Source organism: Gossypium hirsutum, chromosome A07, assembly GCF_007990345.1.
Source record: "Gossypium hirsutum isolate 1008001.06 chromosome A07, Gossypium_hirsutum_v2.1, whole genome shotgun sequence".
In the NCBI taxonomy this organism is placed as follows: Eukaryota; Viridiplantae; Streptophyta; class Magnoliopsida; order Malvales; family Malvaceae; genus Gossypium; species Gossypium hirsutum.
The window spans coordinates 9,039,663-9,062,152 of NC_053430.1; the positions used below are offsets into that span (position 1 = coordinate 9,039,663).

The 22,490-nt window shown below is 31.7% G+C and overlaps 3 protein-coding genes across 6 annotated transcripts; 1 reads left to right on the forward strand and 2 right to left on the reverse strand.

Annotated features, from left to right (window-relative positions):
• Positions 1-95: 95 nt before the first annotated feature.
• On the reverse strand, positions 96-7,007 carry LOC107926698 (protein IQ-DOMAIN 31). 3 transcript variants are annotated; one of them, XM_016857593.2, is made up of 8 exons: positions 6,617-7,007; positions 6,463-6,502; positions 5,363-5,476; positions 3,417-3,713; positions 3,098-3,301; positions 2,691-2,771; positions 878-2,135; positions 96-430 (listed from the first exon to the last, which is right to left on the reverse strand). In XM_016857593.2, the coding sequence occupies exons 3-8, from the start codon at positions 5,444-5,446 to the stop codon at positions 399-401; spliced, it is 1,956 nt and encodes a 651-aa protein (XP_016713082.2). In that variant the 5' UTR covers positions 5,447-5,476; positions 6,463-6,502; positions 6,617-7,007; the 3' UTR covers positions 96-398. The 3 variants fall into 3 exon arrangements, with proteins under 3 accessions (XP_016713082.2, XP_016713083.2, XP_016713084.2); XM_016857594.2 differs by having other exon boundaries at positions 3,417-3,710; positions 6,617-6,956; XM_016857595.2 differs by lacking the exon at positions 2,691-2,771 and having other exon boundaries at positions 6,617-6,956.
• A 3,274-nt stretch (positions 7,008-10,281) lies between these two features.
• Positions 10,282-13,513, forward strand: LOC107926585 (peptidyl-prolyl cis-trans isomerase NIMA-interacting 4). The gene is made up of 5 exons (XM_016857469.2): positions 10,282-10,567; positions 12,135-12,279; positions 12,380-12,489; positions 12,969-13,111; positions 13,201-13,513. The coding sequence occupies exons 2-5, from the start codon at positions 12,144-12,146 to the stop codon at positions 13,241-13,243; spliced, it is 432 nt and encodes a 143-aa protein (XP_016712958.1). The 5' UTR covers positions 10,282-10,567; positions 12,135-12,143; the 3' UTR covers positions 13,244-13,513.
• A 648-nt stretch (positions 13,514-14,161) lies between these two features.
• Positions 14,162-17,620, reverse strand: LOC107926693 (galactoside 2-alpha-L-fucosyltransferase). Of its 2 annotated transcripts, none has more exons than XM_016857586.2 (2): positions 16,966-17,620; positions 14,162-15,676 (listed from the first exon to the last, which is right to left on the reverse strand). In XM_016857586.2, the coding sequence occupies exons 1-2, from the start codon at positions 17,258-17,260 to the stop codon at positions 14,214-14,216; spliced, it is 1,758 nt and encodes a 585-aa protein (XP_016713075.1). In that variant the 5' UTR covers positions 17,261-17,620; the 3' UTR covers positions 14,162-14,213. The 2 variants fall into 2 exon arrangements, with proteins under 2 accessions (XP_016713075.1, XP_016713073.1); XM_016857584.2 differs by having other exon boundaries at positions 14,162-15,682; positions 16,966-17,608.
• Between the last annotated feature and the right edge of the window lie 4,870 nt (positions 17,621-22,490).

Sequence of the window (22,490 nt, forward strand, 5' to 3'; positions counted from 1 at the left end):
TTGAGCTAATATAGATAGACAAATAAATTATTGTAAAGCATATCAACAAAGTTAATAATATATTCTCGTAAATACCAACAAATCGCATTAGAAGATTTCAATAAAAACAAAATCTTCATTGAATATTAGAGTTTTGTAAAAACAAACCCACAAAAACAGATACAGACAACTTAGGTACTTTACCCAAATTTTAATAGCTGAAAGTTCAAACCGTATTCTATTTCTATACACAAACACCCAGAAAAAGAAAACTTTAGAGGCAATCGGCCAGCAGCACACACCTTCGGGTATAATACCCTGTTTCAGTTTCATAGCATACTTCTTTTATCCTACATCAAAGAATAAATACAAATATCCGCAAAGCATATGAATCTTCAACCCCTTAACGCAACACAAAATCACCTCCTCCACTCCACTTGTGTTGCTTTCGCTGCAAAATCCAACATAAAAAAAGATGTTATTGGGAAAATAAAAATTGTAATATCTGACCTTGCTAAAGTATAAAGGAGATTCTTGTACTAGAAATTATATATTTAAAAATTGGATAAATTAACCCTAATATGTTAAAATAAAGAGCAATTTCTTTTTTTCCGTTAAAAATTTCATCCATTTTTACTGTTAAAAACTGAACTAGCTAACGAAATTACTAGAGACCAATTTTTAACAGTCAAAATGGATAAAACTTTTATCAAAAACACCAGTTTGCTCTTTGGTTTAATATATTAAGACTAATTTACCCATTTTTGAGTGCGATTGGCTCCTGATAGAAGGGCCTCCATAGTACTTTTACTATGAACTGAGTGATTGAGACCTGTGAAATTTCAGACAACTTATGTGTAGAACTGATAAGTTCTAACCAATAATTAGCAGTTTATACCATTTCCATCTCGGGATGATAAAGCGGATCTGTCTCTTTTGTTCTCCACTTTCCCTGAATGAACCAGTCTCTGTGTCCTTGGTGAATGTGAGCTGAGTTTACTATTGGCTGGGGATGGCAAAGACTGGCGACGACTGAGGTTACTTTTTTCATCTCCATCCTGGCCAGAGCGAGGAGAGCCTTGTAGTCTCAGCTTAGCCTTGACAGATTCAGTAGCTCCCATGTAGCTTGGCAGTACAGGACTGTTCTGATGTCCATTTTCTGTGCCAACTTGTTTTGCAGGATTAGAAGCTTTCTTGCCGGACTTCTGGAGCTGCGGCTCATTATTCACGGATCCGTCCTTCCTCTTTAACTCCACATTTGTTATGGGAGAATTCTCATCTTTAATAGTTATATCTATCGAAGGCTTTGAGTCAACGGCAGCACAATCAGCATGCAATGAATCCGTTGTCTCATTCATCCATAATGGCCATGGCATAGTTTCAATCTCGGGTGATTCTGAAGTTGCTGTGGTAACCTGTTTCTTTATAATCTCGGATGACCCATTCACTGTCACAGCCATCTCCTTGTTCAGTCCCTCAGCTGAGATATTTACAGTTGTCATCTCTCGACTCATCTTCTCAGTTGAGCTATTTACTGCCATTGCCATTTCTTTCTTCCTCTTCTCAACTGAGCTATTTACTGTCAGCGCCATCTCTTTCTTCATTTTATCAGCTGAATTATTAGCTGTCATGGCCGCCTCTTTGCTAGTCTTCTCAGCTGACCTTTTCAGGCTCTCTTCTACAATATCAAGGTCCGGAGTACTTGAGACCTTCTCCAAACTCTTTAGCTTTTCAAATTCAAACTCTGACTGCAATGAATGTTCTACTACAGGATTATGAACCTTTCTCAAATTGCGTTTAACCTTTTCAAGCTCATTTTGTGGGTTTTCCTGCACGGGCCCAGCTGGGTGGCCGAAAATTTTCCTCGGGTTACACTTGGGCTTATCAAATTCAGAGGTTGCTTGAACAGACGTACTATCCATATTTGAGGAAGGAATCCTGCGGACACTACGTTTTGCTCGACCTGTATCCATTTCAACAGTTTGACCATTAACCTTCTTCTTCTGGAATTTAGTGTTGGAGATTTTCTTTGGTTGAGGAACTGGTTTCCAGAAGCAGGATGCTGACCAACGCTCTAACCAGATCCAGACAGAATTTGGTTCCCCAACATCATAACGGAGGCGCAAAGGCATTACGGTTGGTGATGAAGCAATGAGCTAAAGAAACAAACAGAAGTCACATGCCCAAATTAATAGGGAAAAAGAAGGTGAAAGGACAGGGACAACTCAAATGATATTCCAATTTAAGAAATCATGTCTAGCGATAGGTGGTAGCTAACTATTGGTCAACTTGCCAAACCCTTCTTAAAACCCACATTTGTAGGTGCCATGGAGAAACAAAGGAAAAGAAAAAGATGATAGATTTACGTTAGAATAAAGTAATGCATGCTTACTGCCAAATGTCTCCGATGAACAATATTTCTGGGTGCACAGATTCCAATTTCCTAAAAGGTACTATGGAAGGTAGGCAGTACTCTTGCGCCTACCTAAAATTAATGCAATGGAAAACTGTCTGAACTAGAAGGCAATTTAGCATGTTGAAGCTTGCTGAACAGGAACAAAATAGTAGTTTTATGTATTTCCATCAATCAATTTGATTCAAGTAGCAAAACCACATTGACCCCAAAATTAATATTAGAAAACATGACAATATGAATGCATGTATTAATAATTCTATTATTTCCGGTTAATTTATTAGAAATACTTAGATACCTTACGAACAAAAGCATGTCCTGACAACTTTCCAATGTGTGAGGGCATATTAAATCCAAGAGAAACTACAAGCTTGCTCTCCTGCCAGAGAACCATAAAAAGATTAAACTATTAAAAGAAGCTAGCCTACTTATTTTTTGAATGTATATACAAATTCAATGCACAAAGAGTGAGTGAAAAAAGTGGAAATAACAATCTACACTTGAAAATTCACATATACCATATCACGCATATAGTGATTATTGGAAGTAGAATATTCCAAGTAAACGGAAATGGTATAAGGTATAACTAATAAATGTGAAAGACAAGAATAGCAATCGTAAATCAAATTTAAAAGATTAGCAACCAAGATGACTGCATTTGTTAAAAGAAGTTCCCAGATGATAAGAGTGCTCGAACATATTTACCAGAAGGTTTATTTGATTGCATTTTTTCTGCAATTCGTGGACACAATCAGAATGTCTGACCATTTGTCCACGAACGCGAGCTTGTAACTTGACAATTCCCATCATACAGCACAAAGTAGAAATAGCTTGTCTCCTAACCAAGTGGCCACGAATAAGTGCTTGCAGCCTTATAATCCCTTTGAGTGCCCAGAACGCTCGGCGAGCCTTCACATAAAAAGCTGATGTCAGTTTGGCTATGATATCTGCTAAAGGTTATTCCTTGGTTATGTAAACTCTTAAAATTGATACTAAAAATCCACAAAGAATAGGATAACAATACCAGGTAACCCCTAAAAGCAGCCTGCACCAGGGTCGCCGATTGTTCGTGCTTTATCCTTTCAGGATTAGAAGGTGAATCCTGAAGAGTGAACTTCAGAGAATCTATGTCTTGACTCATTGGCAGTGATGTCTCATCATCATGTGAGATATTTGCAGTTTCCTTGTTCTCCAATTCTAATCTCCTTTCATCTCTCTCAGTAGTATGAGGATTGAGCTGTGAAGAGAAGGGAGGAGCCACAGCCAAATCACTTTCTGATGCCCTGGCTGCAACCAATACCTGGCTGTCATTGTCAACCTTCTGCAAACAACAGTCCAACGAAGAAACATAGAGCATAGTTATTATATTCTGATTGATGGATGGGAATAAGAGACCAAACCATTAGTATCTTTTTATCTCCTTTTTTGTTAACAAGTTTTTAATTTGTTATTTTACGTAGAAACAAAACTTTTTTTATTTTGCAGTGAATTAATTTATATATTTTTTTAAGGGAATTAATTTATAATGTATCTTCTAATTTGTATTAGTTTGCCCCACCCCACCGTTTAAAACTAAATCTCAGATTTTTTACTTGGTTATTTTCTAAATTCTTTATGGTCTCTCAAAATAAAATTATTATAAGACTAATTATTTACAAATCTATACTATTTGTGTTTTATTGAGTTGGTGTCACTCTTAACTCAGTTAGGGAAATTATGGAAATACCCCTATATAATTAAAATAAATTACATTATTTGAGGGTATTTTAGTCTTTTCATTTTAACAAAAACCAATAAAATATGTATATAGTGAGATTTGAACCAAATCCAATTGAATTAACAAAAATACTAAATTTATCACTCAACCAAAGCTTCATTTTAATATATTTTATACACTTCTATTTTAATATGCACAATTTATTATCTCCATCAATTGTATATCTATTCTATTCTTTAAGTCCCTCACTGAATTGGTGCCAAGAGTCAACCAAACACCAACTCAGTCAATGAAATTACGGAAATTCACTTCCATAATTAAAAAAAAGTTATAGTATTTGAGAGTATTTTAATCTTTTCATTTCTTTAAAAAAAACCCTAATAAAAATTTTGCATGAAGTTTTATTTGAACCTATGTTATTTAGGTTAATAAAATATTAACTTTATCATTAAACAAAAGCTTTGTTTTAATATAATATTTACATTTTAATTGTATCAGGCATATTTTATTACCTCCATCAATTATTTATCTATACTATTTATAAAGACCTTTATTGAATTGGTGTCACCCATCAACCGGCCACCAACTCAGTTAGGGATTTATCAAAAAAAACTCTTTTATATGCAAAGTAAGCTAAGTGATTTTATTGGTGTTTTTGATTTTTTATAAAAAAATAAAAATTTGTTCATAATGAAATTTGAACCAAGAACACCATGCATATAAAACTTTTTCTTTTACCAAAATTAAAGCAATTTTTATTTTTTATATGAAACTTTAATAAGTATATTTGTTATATAAAGTTGTTGTATATTTGTTATTTATTAACAATTGTATCCATGATAAACAATTGTATCACTTTAGTTAGTTCCAAATTATACCTTTCACTATTTATTGTAATTTGTGTTCTAATTTCGTGGTTTCCACATACATATACGTGTGATAGGATTTCTAATAAGACCTTATTATTTTGCAAAGCAAATCAATAAACATTTATAAACATGTAATATGCATATCATTTTTCTTTTCAATTTCAGTGGGGTATACGTAAAATCTAGCTATTTATTAAATATACTCCAACTCTCCTAGGGCCTTTAGGATTTCAATGGTGGCAACAGCCCCGACTATGGATCTGTCCCCCATCTAGCTTATAGGAAACTCTAATTAACAGCATTGCAAACAAGAATTTACCACTGCTTTCAAATATAAATAACATGATATTTGCTGTTTAGTAGTAATTAGCAGTAAAATATTACCTCCCTTCCTTTAGGATAACTAGATTTGGAAGGTTTCTTTCCAAAAAGCACAGTCTTAATCCATTTTCCGGGAGATTTTCCCATTACATGAAGATCCCGTGAAACTGCAAATACCTGTAATCGACTTCAGCATCATTCTATGTCGTAATAGCTTGAGCATACATTAATACTAAATGAGATAAATCTCAAAACTACACATGAACTTTGATTCAATGTAAAATGCTATACATGAGCTTTGATTTTATGCAATTTTATATCTAAAATATTAGTTTCATTCAATTTTTGCAAATTACTAACACAATCATCAATCTAGCACCATTTTAAGTATACATATTGAGATACAAATAATTATATTATCTAATATAAAAATAAATTGAGGCATTTATTCCTTTAAACAATTGAACCAGAGGCGGATCCTTATTAGGGCCTAGGGGGCCTTGGCTCCCCCAAACAATTTTTTAAAATTGTTATTAAACCTTTGAAATTTTTTAAAATTTCAATTAGACTCTTCAAAAATATTAAAATTTTCATAAAACCTCTAAAAATATTGAAAGTTCTAATTAGAACTACCAAAATTTATGAAAATCCTCACTAAAACCTCGAAGTTTTTAAAATTTTACTTAGGCCCCCAAAACTTAATGCCAAGATCCCCACTGAGTAGAACCTAAATTAAAGTTTTATACATTTGGACCACAATCAAAGTTATAATTGCACCAAATCAAAGTTGATGTATCAAATTACAGATTGGATCAAAATTCATGTGTAGTTTTTGAGATTTATCTCATACTAAATTAAATGATTTCATTACAAAAGTGAAACATAAAAATAAAACAGAAATTTTAGAAACAATTACAACCCCACCCACCCAAAAAAAGAAGGAAAAAAAGCTCAGCAAAGCGAATTACCCGAATCAGCTAAGAAGAATCCCAACGAATTCAAAACCAATTTTCAAAAACTTAAAGAAATTAAAGTAATTAACTCTAAACTTCTTGATCTGCTGAAAATTGAAATCAACAGGTAACAGGCATGGCGCCAAAAAGGAAAATAAACAAAAGAAAGCATTTCACATTTAACAAATTTAAACTAGATCTGATAGTTACCCTGTAAATGCAATACTTTCGGAGCTCAAATCTAGCAATCCTGTTTCCAAAACCACCAAAAAGGAAGACCGAAGCATGAATTTTTTAAAAAAGTTTAGAGAAAGAAACACTAACTTATATTGAAAATGGAGAAAAAATAGAAAGCAAAACGTACCACAAGAAAGCAGCTACAAGAGAAAGACTGAGAGAGTAGGCTTGTAAGCAAATCAAGAAGAATATTTATTTATTTGAATTTAAAAATGTACTAACTCAGATTTTCCTTTTTCTTTGCTTTTGTTGCTCTGTGATCTTTGTTTTGTACTTGTAATAAATTCTGAATGAATTTGGAAATTATGAATCAAAGCAACGGTATCTAATCCGGTGTAATCGAATTTAGTGTAATGGGTTTTTAGTAGGATGATCTTAACTGGAAAAGGATTCTAATTTTGAGATTGCAACCGACAGTGGAAATTTGACGGCTGGGATTGAGATGAGATGTGGACGTTGGAATAGGGAATGATTGTGGCAGGTAGTGTTTGTTTGGGGGTGTCCCAAAGTGCTGTTACGTCGGGAACAAGTGTCCAGCCTTCTTTATTCATTTCTGACCCATACTCAAATTACGCTTCTACCCTTCTACCAGAAACTTGCAAGAAAATTAAAATATTTGCCGGTTAAATTACGCTTCAATTTTACAATTATTTTTATATTCGGATCTAAATTTTTTTTAATCAACTTAATTATTAAATTTGATAATTAATTCTACTTTAGGATTTAAATTTTTTTACTCAAATTAATTTTTTAACTGGCAATTATTCTAATATTAGAACTCGAACTTTAAAATTTTTAAAAAAATTAAAGATTAACTTGATTAAAAATTTCAAGTCCCAATATAAGACTAATTACTAAGCTCAAATTCAAAAAAAAAATATTAACCCAATATATGCAAATATATTAATTTTAATATCTTTGTTATTGATTTCTCTTTTATTTTTTAGATACAACATACAAACTTGGATAATGAATATGAAATTGCTTTATTTCAAGATAATGGATTTGGATTTGGATTGAGATTTTGATTTTGATATTTGAATTTATTATTTATTTTTTGACTTGAGTATATCATAATTTAAATATTCAACAAATAATTCATTTAAATTCAGATAATAGTATCTAAATTGATGTAATTAATAAACAAATTTGAATTTTAAAGAAGATTTTCGAACTCAATTTTACAAATTACAAATATCGAGCTTATTCTCGCCCTTAAATCTACACAATGTTGGCCCGGTTGGCATTGGTTGTTTAAACTGTTTTTTGATGGTAAAACTAACATTAAACAATTAATTTTTTTAACTTTTAAATCAAAAAGTTGAATGTAGGATAAGATTAGGAAAATGTAATATTATGGGTGAAATATAATATTACCTTATTTGATTCATTTGGTTGAAATATAATATTTAAATGTTTAGTTGACGAAATATAATATTACTTAAAAGTAAATTTTACTACATTGCTCTTGTTATAGAATTATGTCTTATATAGTTCACTTTATAGTCTCAAATTTAATTTGAAAATTATATTAAAATTGATTTAATACTAAATGAACGAATAGCTCAAACTTTAGAAAAAAAATTTCTATAAAGAACATAATTTTTTGAATTTTTTATTTTATAATGTTTTGAAATTTTTAAATGATTTTTTAAAAATATATAGTTTTTTAAATTTTCATATATTTTACTGAAAATATAATAATTTATTTTTTAAAATTATTTATGTAATTTTAAAAAATAATGATCAAATTGACAAAAAATTGTAAACATTGAGGACTAAAAATGATATTTTATATTTTTTATAATTACAAAATTAGACAAAGAATCAAAATTTAAAATAATAAAAAAATATAAAAACTCAATATCTCAAAATTAAAATATAATGACTAAATTTTATTTTTTTTAAAAAAATACATACATATTCAAACATTAACTAATTTATCCATAGAAGCATGTTTCATTGGACTTAAATCTCACAATTCGTATAGCGTTAGACAATTCTTACGTTTAAATCTGCCTAAGTCAACCTAACTTTCACAAAGTGTGAATTCTAGATAAAAATTCTCTCAAGGTACAAAAAATAAAGCAAAAGCAACTCAAAGACAAAATAGCAACTAAAGAACAGAAAAATGTCACAAGAAAGCAATGCACATAATGTGTTTAAGTAAATGCTCTCAATAGTTATTCAATTACTACGATGAATTATAGCTAAATGATTACAAATGAGAAGAAAGACCTTTATTTATAGTTGAGCTCCCTCAAATTCAATGGTATAGATTAAGTTACATCGACAATTAAGATTTGCATCTATCTACAAAATGAGAGCCCTAATAGACTTAAACTCTATACATCTTTATCCTAACTAGTCTCTCTATCGGGTAGTTTCGCCCCTCGGAATATTTTTCTTGGGTTCAAACGTTGCCTAATTTAAATTGTTTTGCTCATTGGTACATCTCGTTCGCAAGAGTCCACTGTGCTTACTTTTCCACATTGTGACTTGTAGACTTGTCCATGAGTCATGCCACAGTCACAAGGCTAAAACTTTAGCCTTGCAATATGTGTGACTTTAAACAATTTTTTAGGTTCAAATTCACCTAAATCAGCCTAACCCTCAGAAAGTAAAAATTCTCAACAAAAATTATCCGAAGGCACCAAAAATAAAGTAAAAGCAACTCAAAGACAAAAAAAGCGACGAAAGAACATAAATATATCACAAGAAAGCAACACACATAAAGTGTTTGAGTAAATGTTCTTAATCATATTCAATTTTTACGAGTAATTACAAATGAGTGGGAATGCTTCTAATTATAGTTTAGCTCCTCCAAATCCAACATACAGATTGAGTTACATTAACAGTTGGGATTTGTGTCTATCTACAAAGAGATTTAAAGAATTGAAACTCTATACATTTTTATCTCTTAATATCTATATTAATTACTGAAATGTTTTACTTAGCCATCGAAACTTTAAGGGCCAGTTCTGCATTATTTTTCAAAAGCACTTTTGGCTCCAAAAGCACTTCTGGAAGAAAAGCTGTGCAGAACAAACTGCTTTTGGCTGAAATTTTTAGCTTTTCAGAAGTGTTTTTGAAAAGCACTTCTAAAAAGGAGAAGCTAAAATTTTTAGCTTTTCCTCTCCCAAAAGCACTTTTAATGTTTAATTACTTTTTCACCCCTCCAATAACATAGTACTTTCTCTTTTTTTTTGTCACTTAATTACAAATGTGTTAAAATCATTAATTAAAAATAATTTTTAAAATACTAATTACAAATATTTAATAGTTATATTTAAATATTTAAAATATAGTTTATATATTCTAATTAAATTTTATAAATAATTGATATTTATTGCTTAAAAATATTTAAAATTTATATTTTATATATTAAAATATTAACAAGAAGTTATAATAATTTTTTTATATTCTTACTAAAATATAATAATATTAACTAATTTAAATATTATTTAAATACATATTTGTTACTTTATAATAACATGTCTAAAATGGATATTTTATTTCTCAAAAGTACTTTTTAACAGCAATATTAAACACTCAAATTTTAAATCAAACTTTTTAAAAGCTTTTTAAAAAGCACTTCTCAAAAGCACTTTTTCACAGCACTTTTCAAAAGCATTGCCAAACTAGCTCTAAGTAGATAAACTTTTTCATATTTTTCATGAATCGTGCTAGTTCAAATAGATCAAATAAATCTTATTTAATAAGTTAACCTCTATGAAAAAAATTTGCTAATAATAATCACGAATTTTGATTTACTAGTTATAACATGTGCACGCATATAAAACAGGCTCTGTACTCTGAATACCACGGAGATAAGAAAATGGTGGGAATGGTAAGGAATTGAACCGAACTTCCAATTCCCTATTGGGCATAGGCCCAAATTTGAATAGGGTAATAACGTCATTTACGTAGAAAACCAATGGCTCAACCTCAAATTCCTTAAAAGAACTCATATACCTTCTGGCTTTATGAAAGCCTGAGTGCGCAGACACTAATCTGAAGCATCATCTTGTGTTTTTGTGCTCTTAGATTCTTTGATAGTGTTCAAAGTCCACGCAAGGTAAAATATATCCAACACCCACATCCCTCTCTTTTATCTCTTTTCAGTTTCTTCTTATTTTTAATTCATTCTTCTTCAATAAAAACTTTCGCCTTTGTTAATTTCTCTCCTTTTCCTCTATCTTCAGATGTTTTTTGGGTAATTTGCGGGTTTTTTGTGTTGTTAGTATTTACTTTGACAAAAGTGTTTGCATACTGTTTAATTTTGATATTGATATAATTGCTCTTGTGATGAATTGAATTAGGTTAGTGAGTTAGGGTAAAAGTAAATAAATTGTTGATGAAATTGGAATTATTGGGTACCCTAAAGTTTTGGTTTCGTAAGGGTGAATTAGGAAGTTAACTGCAATAACTAGGATTGCTTATATTGGATGAGTTTTGCTGGAAATGAAGTGTATAAAATCATATGGTTTTTTCCCGATGGAGAAAAGAAGTAATATTATAGGTGTAGACAAGGTTTTAAGAACTGGACTGGTGGTCGAACTGGTCAGATCACCGGTTCCCGTCCAACTGGTTTGTCCGGTTCAATTGAATAAATTAACAGAAAAAACATAAAATTTAAGAAAAAGAGAAAACTGGTTCAACTGGCTTTTACTGGTTTGTGATCAACACGTCCAACCCTTTATTCCATACTGGTACCTGGACCAATTCCCGGTCCGATCAGCCAGTCCAGGCTGGTTCTGAAAACAGTGGGTGAAGATATAGGAACTTATTGTTTGGGATAAATTATAGGAGACAATTATCCTTTTCTCCCAATCTCCCTCTTCGGGACCATGTTTTTTGAACTCATTTTCTTTTGGTTCGATATGTGTATTTGACTTATATTCGAACATAGATATCAGGGTAGGATCAATATATCTAAAAACTTTTAGAATAAATGATCATGTGTGTGTCGAACCGTACTCATATGGGTTACTATCACTCACCCTAAAGTTATTTTTTTCAATTCAAAAGTTTTTCCAAGCTCATACTTCCATATATTTATTATATATCAATGCCATTAAGTATTAAAAATAACATAACTGTACATGGTTAGATCTATGAAGACCCTAGCCAATTTGATTTCATGGAATTAATATTTCCACGTCTTCGCCAAAAAATTGATCTTCTTATTCAATGGCATTGATTATATAATTTATGTAATTTATTACCAACAGCTTTACAAAAGAGGAAGATAGAATTATAGTCCCTTGTAACTTTTAAAAGCTTTTGTATTGGGGTTGTTTGTAATATTAAAAATTGCTAGAGAAACAAGCCAAATTTAGTACAGAAAATCCTTTTGTCCAAAAATGGTGAGTAGAAAAATAATCAAGAAGCAAACACAAGAAATTTATTTTGCTTGGACTCAGGTCTAAGTGTTGGACATTGGTACTACTCATTTCCTAGTAAGTGTTGAATGTGTGTGTTTAACACAATTACTTCTGGAAAATGAAAAGTTGGAGTAACATAGTGAGAACTGAAGAAAGTCACTTCTTCCTTGGCGCTGAATGCTTTTGCAGTCTTATGATTTTTTATTTGTGGTTCATGATCCCTCAAATAATTACACTAATTTGTACTTTTATAATTAGGTTTGAGTGATGGGGAAGGACTCAAAATCAAAGGAAGCAAAGGGAAAGGGCAAACAAGCTGGAGGTGGAAGCGATGAAAGTGCTTCAAAGGGTAAAGGGAAAGCTGGGAAGGGAGATGTCCTTGGCACCTGCACTTACGTTAAAGGTCTCTTTTGCTGTTACCCTTTTTGTAGAAGCATTGTTACTTTATTCCATTTCATATCTTTTACACAATTCTTGTTCTTTATTTTCTTTTGATTGTGCAGCAAGGCACATCTTGTGTGAGAAGCAAGGGAAGATCAATGAAGCATACAAGAAACTGCAAGATGGTTGGCTTAGCAACGGTGATAAGGTCCCACCAGCTGAATTTGCAAAGGTGAACATATATGGATTTCGGAATTTTCGAAGATACTTAGGTAGAAAACTGATCAACTTATCAGGAATACAGTTAAATATCGGAAGTGGTTATTAGTAGCATAGTATCTTATCAACTAATCACATGAAAATCACTGATTGAAAATCAGTGAAAAAGGGTTTGTAGGTTGTGCTATTTTTGTTTTAATATCATTCTCTAGCCTGAGCATGCAGGCATACATGGCACACGCATGATAAAGTCTTTGAAGTTGATTTTCTGATAGAACTTTGGGATATGTACCAAGTGAGCCTACAAAAGTCCATATGTATGTGCTTATATGATTGCATATTGTCAAGGATTTGTAGTATCAATTAAATGTGTTCATGCTGTTATGTACTTTTACTTGGAACTTTGTCATCCTTGCTACAAATCATTGAGGTTCATTTGATCTAAATACTCATTTCTGGTGTTCATCAAAAATGTGCCATATCTTTTTCCAGGTAGCTCAAGAATATTCTGAATGCCCTTCAGGGAAGAAAGGTGGAGATTTAGGATGGTTTCCGCGGGGTAAGATGGCTGGTCCGTTTCAGGAAGTTGCCTTTAACACAGTCATTGGAGCTACCAGTGCACCTTTCAAATCTACGTATGTATTTTCATCATCTATTCAGCTTCATACTTAAAAATTTTCAAACTCTTGACTATTATTCGGTTTTTTCGCACTTAATGTTGCAGACATGGATACCATATCATCCTCTGTGAAGGGAGGAAGAATTGAAGCGAGCCAAGATACAGTCAGGCAGTGAAGATGAGTTTTATGTTCTATATTAATGCAGACATGAAGTATGTTCAGTTTGAAATATTATCCAATGATTATTCTTCGGATTTGCAACTGGGATAATGCTTCTTCTTGTTGAAAAATGGCCTGTAAGTTGATCTTGGATGTTTGATGCCAAGATATTTTACATGTTTTCACATTTCAAGGTCTTAGTTATGGTGTTTTTGGTGGAAGATGATTCGAGAAATAAAGGCAGAAACAATGTTTATATATGGGTATTAAAATGCGTTGAACATAGCTCGTGTCTTTTAGTTGGCAATTATTTGCATGATTTTTGGCAAAAGTTGGTAGCCTATAAAAATATATCCAATCAACTGATTAAATCGAAGATCATATATCTAACTAATTTGATTTTTAATATTGATCAAAATGATACAATGTAAATTCAAGTATTTAATTTTATATTTTGAATCTAATTTTATATTTTAATGATTCAAACTTTTTTCCCCAGGAAGTCCCAAAAAGTGATGCAAAAAGAATAATTCTATAGGTGTCTCATGGGGTGAAATTTTGAAAGCTAAAAATAATTTTTGGTGATAATTTGATGCTTAATTAACTACTTGAACTTGATTATTTTAATCAAACTAGTACTAAATAAATGTTAGGCAAATATAAGCAGTTAATAAGACTAAAAAAGAATTTAAGTATCAAATTGAAATTTGAAAATTGAGGCAAAACATATATTTACCCAATGTTAAACAATCCAATCCGACAATTTCCGAATTTTTTTTCTCCTTTCCCCAAGCTGAGGCAGTAAACCCGATTTATTATTTAAAAAAAAAATTAGCAGTCATCCCTTGAACCAGTGAATGAATATGATTAACGAATCTAAAAGCAAAAATTAAAAAAAATACAGAGTGAAAAGTTAAGGGATATTTGATTTAATATTTTACTTTCTACAATAAGGAAACTATGCTTTTAACTCACTCCCATTGTCAACAAGCTTAAGACCCCAACTCATGTCCTCACAGTGTCTTACATGAGGAACAACTGCACCTGTGTCAATGCCTCTTTTGGCTTTACAGTCATAAAAGGGTGGGGCATGGAAACATGGCTCCATTGACATTACTCTACCACAAGGTGGATCTGGGGCCGTCCGGTTCTCCGGCTTGTACAGAATCCACGGCTTCAATCCTCCAAGGCTTTGAGCAACATAACCGAAAGTTGACCATGAGCTTGTGATCAGCACATCTGTCAAGCTCAATAAATACATTTCGGCCCATGCTTTCCTATTGTGAAACTGCTTCTCTGTTTGCTGATACTCTTCGTGGCTCGGTTGGTAAAAACCGATGACCTCCCCTGTCACAGTTGGATGTTCCCAGTACATGTCCCTTAATCTCTCAAAGTAACCTCCACTCAAAGATGTAACCAGCACAGCTTTAGACTTCTGAGATTGATTGATTATTGGCTTTTCCATGCTGATATCCGGCAGTAGATTCTCCTTCAAGGTACAAGCAATGATCTGATCCAAAACATGTTGGAATGGACCGGTCCCAGTGTCAAAGACCCTGATCTGGATGCCTATCCTTTCATCTGCTTTAGCTAAATAAGCTTGATAGTATCGGGTTATGAGTCCCCAAACCGGATTCGTGGGGTGGAAGATATACCGACCCAATAAGTGGAAAACTGCTTCTTTTCTCGGGAAGAGATTACTCAGTTCCTGCTCAAAAGTCGGGATCAAGAAGAGCGATGGGACAAAGTAGTTATCTGTTTTCATGATCAACCACGGTACTTCACGGAGAGAAGTTTGGTCTTCATCGCAGAAAAAAAGCTTATCCTGATCATCGTAATCATGAACCAGATGGAGATATACAAAAGGTGCCAATATCGATTTGCTTGAATTAGCAAAAGAGCTGTTCTTCAGCATTCTTCCATAACAATGAGGAGATTTCTGATCAAAGCTGCCAAATTGATTTTTAAGGGGGAAATCCAGAGGGAGAAACCAGGAGACCTCCGGAAATGGTTCGCAAAAAAGATCAACCATATCAGTTCCAGGGTCAACAAGTAGAACACGATTTGTAAGGAGAGCATAAAGAAATGCTGAGGCTAGGGTCAGTATCCTATTTCCTAATCCGCTAAAGGAAATCCATACTAAATAATTACAATCTGTAGATTCAAGGTGATGCCCGGTCTTGAGCTTTTCCAAGGTTTTGTTATATGATTCTGTATATGGCCCACATCGTTTATGGAGAGCTTCATAACTCCGTAACCTCGAGATTAGATAAGGTGAAGGTTTATGCTGCGATTCTTTGCGGTATAAGACCGACTGGTACCTACTGACACAAGATGTTTCATCAAATCCAGCTGCAAGAAGTCCACCGAGCAGTTTATCTTTTCGCACCTCAATAGACGGGGCATCATCATCAACTGGACCTACAACTTAAAAGGAGGAAAACAAAGATCAATCTGAATTCAATTAAGAAAACAGGAATTGACCATAATCAAACTAAAGAAATAGGTGAGAACCAAGGACCATGGTTCATGTGGAAGCAATGCCAATGCATCTATTCTCATGCCAAAAATTAACTAAAAAACCAGCAACGTTGGGATAACTTTTGATGCGAGCACAAACTACAAAACAAAGTAGTAGATTTTACGTATATGGATCGAGAACTATAATCTAGACAATCGATACCATGCTGTCTAAGACAATCAAAAGACCTGTGGGGGAGAGAAACTGGTTGGGTCAAGAAAGTAAGTAAGTTGAGAGAACCAAGGTTTGAACCCTACTACTACTTTCGTGGATAAAGAGGCAAAAGAGCACAGTACCATTTTATTATCAAGTTTTGACTCGAACCTTGAAATGTGCACTGAAACATGGAACATTCTGAACAACAACAATGGGATCTAACAACAGATTCAAGCATAAATATAAAGAATCAATAGCTAAAAAGCAAGGAAATAACAGATGTTCAAGCAAACTTAACTAATTTCGCTAAAACTCAAATTAAACACACAACAATCAGCAACTTTGTGTGAGAGAAACTGATATAGAGAGGAACTTGTGATTGGTAACATTGCTTTGCGATGGAAAACACAATGTGGTAATAACAGTAAAGTAGACCTACAAGGCATACAAAAGACATGATCCATGTTTAAAGCATCAGTTTACATTGGATCTATAATTTCAGCCTCCTCAACAATAGTTGCACAGGTCCAATATCATCAAATAATGAGATTCAGCACCTTCAAGCAAGTTGGTAAAAAGTACCATGGAGATGCTGTACGAGGGGTCAGATTGCATTTTGCCCCTTTATTCAAGAAATAGGCAAATTAGTCCCTTTATGTTAGATCAAAGAGCAAATGGTTCATTTCATCCATTTATACTCTTAAAATGTCGTGTACATAGACTAGTTTCTGATAGTAAAAATGGTTTGCGATGTTACTTTTACCGTCAATCAGTTCAATTAGCTTACCATTCTAGTCACTTAGACGAGAAAGTTAACAACTAATCCATAGCAACATTCCCACATTGACTCAGTAAAAATGATTCAGAAACACTAAAATTCAAACTTTCCAGGGTCCTAAATGTTAAAACAAACATAACAGATGAACTTAATTTCTGGGGTTTCATTCAGAAGAAATAACCCCCCCCCAAAAAAAAAAGAAAAGAAGTTGATAGTTTCTTAAATCAAAGAAATAGAAAACAGAATTGGAGTTACCTTTCTGGGGTTGGACTTCAAGAACTTGCTCTTCCTTACTAGATTCCATAACATCAAGAAATCTAACATTTTTACCAGATTCCAAAACCCCATCACTTGGTGGGTCTTGAAGCACTATAGATACCGAGAAAACAACTGAAACAACCATTAAAGCCACCACAAAGAAACCCATCATCTTCATTGAACTCAACCCACATTTCCTTTCGTGTTGATCTTTCGAAAAAGAGCCTTCTCCATCAGGATCCGGGTTGGTTTCCGGGTCACTCTCATCTGGGTTTCTCCTTAACCGCTTCATATTATCAGCCCAAAGTAATAGAAAGCAGAAGAAGAGTGGGAAGCAGCAAAGTTGAAGCGGGGAGTTGGGCAGGGTTTAGGATCGGGTGCGATAGGAGGGTATAGGAATTGAGACTTTGAGACAAGAATGGCAATAGACGTGCAGTGGTGTCACATGCAATTGTCAAGGTGGTCTTCTTTTTTTCACCTAAATCTGTCGGTGACTGACTGGCACGTTAATTTTTTAATTTATTTGCGGCAATGGATCTATCCTCTGTCATCCATCATCATCATCCTCATCGTGATCATCCTATTTAGAAACTCCCTTTGGATGACTGAGTCTTAGTTTAGATGGATGGTGTAGATTATGTATTTAGATTCAAAAGCAGTAGTTTAGATGAATAGTGTAGATTATGTATTTGGATTCAAAAATAATTATAATGGTAAAGTGATAATAAAAAATAATTTTTGATGATATCATATTAGAATGGATATATATTAAAAATATTTTAAATTATTTTATTTTTATAAAATTATTAAAATATGTGAATTTATAATTTCATTTAATAAAATATTAAAATGTATCTTTTGATATTTTATTTATTATTTTATAAATTATCATATTTGTATTTATTTAAATGATAGTTATAACATTAAAACACCTCAATTATTATTTACTTATTATCCTATAAATTATAATATTTATTAATTTATTATATAATATAAGTATTTATCCAACCAAATCTAGAGATAAATTGCTTAGGCTTTTAAACTTTAGACATTAAAAGGAAAAGAAAATGTTAAAAAAAAAGGGCCATGGGTAAAATTAGAAAAAAAAAGGGCTGCATTGAGCGCACTGCAGCAAAAACCATCAGTGACTGGAGGTGCAGCATAGTGAGAATCAGTCCATTGGGCAACCAGAGGTATTATCCAAACACCTTATCAGTGAGATTGAACTAAAAAAATGGTTCAAATACACTGAAATGGAGCTAACTGCTCATCCAAAGGAAGCTTGAGACTGACTTTGTAAAATTAAAAATAGTAAGATTAATTAATTTTTTTAAGGTAAGTTGTGAGATTAATTATTGAAATAATGAGATTTGGTAAGCAGTTATAGGATTAAAACGAACACTGATGTATGTTTCTTAAATTCAAATCAGCAATAATGATGTATTAACATTACTTGAATTGGATTGAATTCGTCCATCGGATCGAAAATTGGTCCGGAAGGGTTATTAAATTAATTAACTTAAGAATTGATATAGATTAGTTGATCTCGGAAAAAATCGTTTGAACCAAAATTTTAATATATATACATTTATTTATTTTTTATGATTTTTTAATGATTTGTTTAATCAAAACGGATGGATCGGTCAAAATGGTTAGATCAATTAGACCAGCAAACTGATGGCTTATTGGTTCGACCATCAAACTGATGAATTTTTAATGTTTAGACAATGAAAATTTTAGTTTTTTTGAAATGAAATTAATAAATAATTAAAATATATTTATTTAAATATAATAATTTTATTAATTAAATTTTTTTACTTTTTTGTGGCTAAATAAGGTCTATAGGCCGATTTTGAAATTTATTTAGGTCTTTAGGTCGGGTTTAATATTATTTAGGGAAATAAGTCGATTTTGAGGGAAAGTTCGTCTAGCTGGGTGAGTTTTTTGGAAAGTGCGTCCAACTGGGCGAGCTTTCCATACACGTGTCAGGAAAGCTCGCCTAGTTGAATGAGCTTTCCTTTTAAGGTACAATTTTTTACTTTTTTAATTTAATTAATTTTAATTGGATGGTTAAATGTTAGTGGTTTTGTTTTTCACATTTATATTTTTTATTTCATGTTATTTTAAACTTCTTTTTAGCTTTCTTAGTTAAATGATTAAATAATAATAATTTCATAATTGAGACAAACTTGAAACAAAATGAAATAAAAATTACAAATGTGTTTAGAAAATGGGAATTGAACTTAGGTCTCAAGGATGAAATTATTATTATTTAACCATTTAATTAATGAAGCTAATAAGTTAAAAAAACATTCATTAAAAAAAAGAAGAAGAAGCTTAAAACAACATGAAATAAAAAATATAAACATGAGTGGGAGAAGAATCAAACCTATGACTCAAAAATAAAATCATCAACATTTAACCATCTAGTCAAAGAAATTAATTGTATTAAAAAAGTCAAAAATTGCAACTTAAAGGGAAAGCGTCTAGCTAGGCAAGTTTTCCTAACACGTGCATGGAAAGTTCGCACAGCTGAACGCGTTTTCCTTCCAAATCGGCCTATTTCCTTAAATATTTTAAAATCAGCCTATAGGTCTGGTCTTATTTAGTCTCTTTTTGTAATATTTATTTGGCCACAATTATAGTGAGAACCTTTTAAAATGAGATCAAAATAAATTATTCTAAGTTTTAAATTTTGTACTTATTAAAATAAAACAAACAATTTTCAATCTTTCCTCTCTTTTTTTATTCTTATTTTCCCAGTGTAATTAAAGTAATACGGTTTTAGATCTAAATTCATTTTTTGGAGCAAACAAATTGGAATGGAAAGTTAGGGATTAGGGATTAGGGATTAATCAATTTGAGTATTAGGTATTTGTTTTTCTTAATTGAAATTTTTGGTAGACCATTTTATTTTAAAAATTTTGAGAATTTTTACCTTGATTGATTTCAAGCACGTCACAAGAAAAGTGAGGTAAGTTTTAAATTTTATGCTTGAAATTCTTTGAGTACTTTAATTAACCAAGAAAAAAATCCTAAATTTTTTAATGAAGAAAAACAAATACTTAATACCCAAATTGATTAATCTTATAAAAACCCAATCTCTTGCTTTCCCTTCCAATTTTTTTCTTAAAAAATTGAATTTAAATTTGAAAGTAAAGATTGCCCTTTCACCCTAAAACTTCAATTACTTGGTGAGAAAAGATTGGGTATTATTGGTTTTATTTTAATAAGGTAAAATAAATACAAAATCTAATGTTTAGAACCATTTATTTTGATCTAGTGATTAATAGCATTCTGATTCTCACGGTTCTCATTTTAAAAGTTTTTACTATAGTTGCCACCTATTTATCTTATTAATTTATATCAATTTTGTAATAAATATATATTTATTATGTAAAAATAATTTTTTATAGATTTATTATGTAATAAATATTTTATAATATTTTATTTACCAAATAAAATTAATATAAAATGTGTTTTTAAAATATATTTTAAAGTGTCTTTATTATGTTTAAGTTTTTACTAGAAATTAAAATATAAATAAAGAGTAAAAGTGTCAAAATAGCTTTCAGTTGAGAGTAGGGGCAACAACAAGGGGGTTGGCTTAAAATGGAAAAATATCGCTCCTTATTTTTTGATAAAATGATTAAGTGTTCAAATTGTACCTCCTCTCAAATGATATAATTTAACCTTAAAAATTATAAAGATATAAGTAAATATAATGATCAAATTACCTTTTAACTTTAAAATTATATATAATTTAATTCCGAATTCCCAAAAATAATTTTTTGATTTTACCTTTACTATAGGGCTATATTTCTGAGCTTGAATATTCATCCAAAAATTTGATCATTAGTGCTTTTTTATTTTTCAAACTCATTGTATCTAAACAATACAAAATCTCAATTTAAAAAAATGCCCTTTAAGATCTCATCTCATCATGGGGTGGTGAAATCTAAAGGACCCTAAAAGGAAAACTAGAAAATTTCTATATGATTACTAGTATTAGTGACTTGTTACATTATGGTCAAATAATGGCTAACTCACCTCAAGTTTCCTTCATTCTCTTATCATACTCATTTTGTGGTTTTGGCATGTGAGTTTATCTCCCTCAAGTTTTTTTCATTATTTTATCATTCAGTTTATCTGTCATAATCTTTTATCTTAAATTAGGCTTTTCATTAGTTTTAACGAGCTTGTTTTCAAGCAAATTATATGTTTTTTTTCGTGTTTTTACTTAGCTTTCATTCTCTGTCTTATTAACTAAAATAATGTGTTTTATGCCACGTTTGAGACCTGAAATGGGCAAATGTGCTATAGGGAATATAATGGTTAATTGAGTGTTGTAAGGAGTCATCAGATGCCCAAACGTGAACGAAAATATCATCTAGAAGAGGGTATCGCGATATTGAAACTTGAAAGTCGTGATACTCCTGACAGTGTTGAATTGAAGAGGATCGAGGCTAACTATAGTGGTATCGCGATACTCAACTCCCAAGGATTCCCCCAAGTCAAGACTAACGTGGATATCGCGATGTCCCTAATGTAAAAAGACAAAAAATGACCACAGAGGCAAACCTTATCCAACTCCAACACCAATAAAAAAACAGACGTTAAGGGGCATTTTGGGCATAAATGTTGGGTTAGAAAAACTGCTAAAAAAGTCAAAATTGGCTAAGAAAAAAAGACTTCACATTAGCTAGTTTTACATTTTCTCTTCATCTTTTAGGATGTAGTTCTTCTTCTCCAATCCATAGCTTAGGGTTTATTTTCATTGTTCATTTTCAGGTTTTTTTTTTCTTAGTTCCTTAGCTAGTAGTTAAGTTGGTTATTACTATAGTTAGGATTTATTTACTTGTTAAGCCCTTCAAACTTCCTTGTAGTTGCACTTTAATCATTAGTATAATATCAATCAATTTTTTTATATTTCTTATGTTAAAAATCTTATCTTGAGTGTTTTTATTTACCTTCTTTGCTGTTATTGTTATGTTCCTCGAGCTTTTGCAAAAGAGCTTGAGTCTTTATCACTTTTCTTTTAAGTTAAGTTAATGGAGTTTTTATTTGATTTCTTATTGTTAATGAGTTCAAATAAAAGCATGAGTAGCTAAATCCCAAGTGGTTGGTTGATGGAAGTGATGAGTAATTGATTTTTGGGTTCAAGGACTAAATTGCAAAAAATGGACTAAATTGAATAAACTTAAAAATTATGATTGACGACCTTAAGAGAAAATTAAGATAAGTGAGGCCAAGAGGAGATCTTATCGGGCATCAATTTGATAATCTTGAGTTAGTTTGGTGAGATCGAGAGATAAATCGAACTAATTTGCCGAATTTGGTAAAGTTGAGGTCGAGAGGTAAAATTGAACTAATTTAGGAGTAATAGTGATTTTGATCCCTAATTAGAAGGTTAACCAACCTCATGACTCGACTTTAACATGTACCTCTAGACTCAATTCTAATATCAATTTAGTCCGAGAATAGGGTAAACTTTTAACTCTGATACCGCTAAATATAACATC

Bases quoted from the DNA above. Each gene is read 5' to 3' on its own strand.
- LOC107926585 (XM_016857469.2), top strand. From the start codon at position 12,144: ATGGGGAAGGACTCAAAATCAAAGGAAGCAAAGGGAAAGGGCAAACAA. The intron at 12,490-12,968 runs GTGAACATATAT...ATCTTTTTCCAG, and splicing joins CACCAGCTGAATTTGCAAAG to GTAGCTCAAGAATATTCTGA. The intron at 13,112-13,200 runs GTATGTATTTTC...TTAATGTTGCAG, and splicing joins AGTGCACCTTTCAAATCTAC to ACATGGATACCATATCATCC.
- LOC107926698 (XM_016857593.2), bottom strand. From the start codon at position 5,446: ATGGGAAAATCTCCCGGAAAATGGATTAAGACTGTGCTTTTTGGAAAG. The intron at 3,302-3,416 runs GTATTGTTATCC...TTTTATGTGAAG, and splicing joins CTGCTTTTAGGGGTTACCTG to GCTCGCCGAGCGTTCTGGGC. The intron at 2,772-3,097 runs GTAAATATGTTC...GTTCTCTGGCAG, and splicing joins GCAATCAAATAAACCTTCTG to GAGAGCAAGCTTGTAGTTTC.
- LOC107926693 (XM_016857584.2), bottom strand. From the start codon at position 17,260: ATGAAGCGGTTAAGGAGAAACCCAGATGAGAGTGACCCGGAAACCAAC. The intron at 15,683-16,965 runs GTAACTCCAATT...CCTCCTTTTAAG, and splicing joins TGAAGTCCAACCCCAGAAAG to TTGTAGGTCCAGTTGATGAT.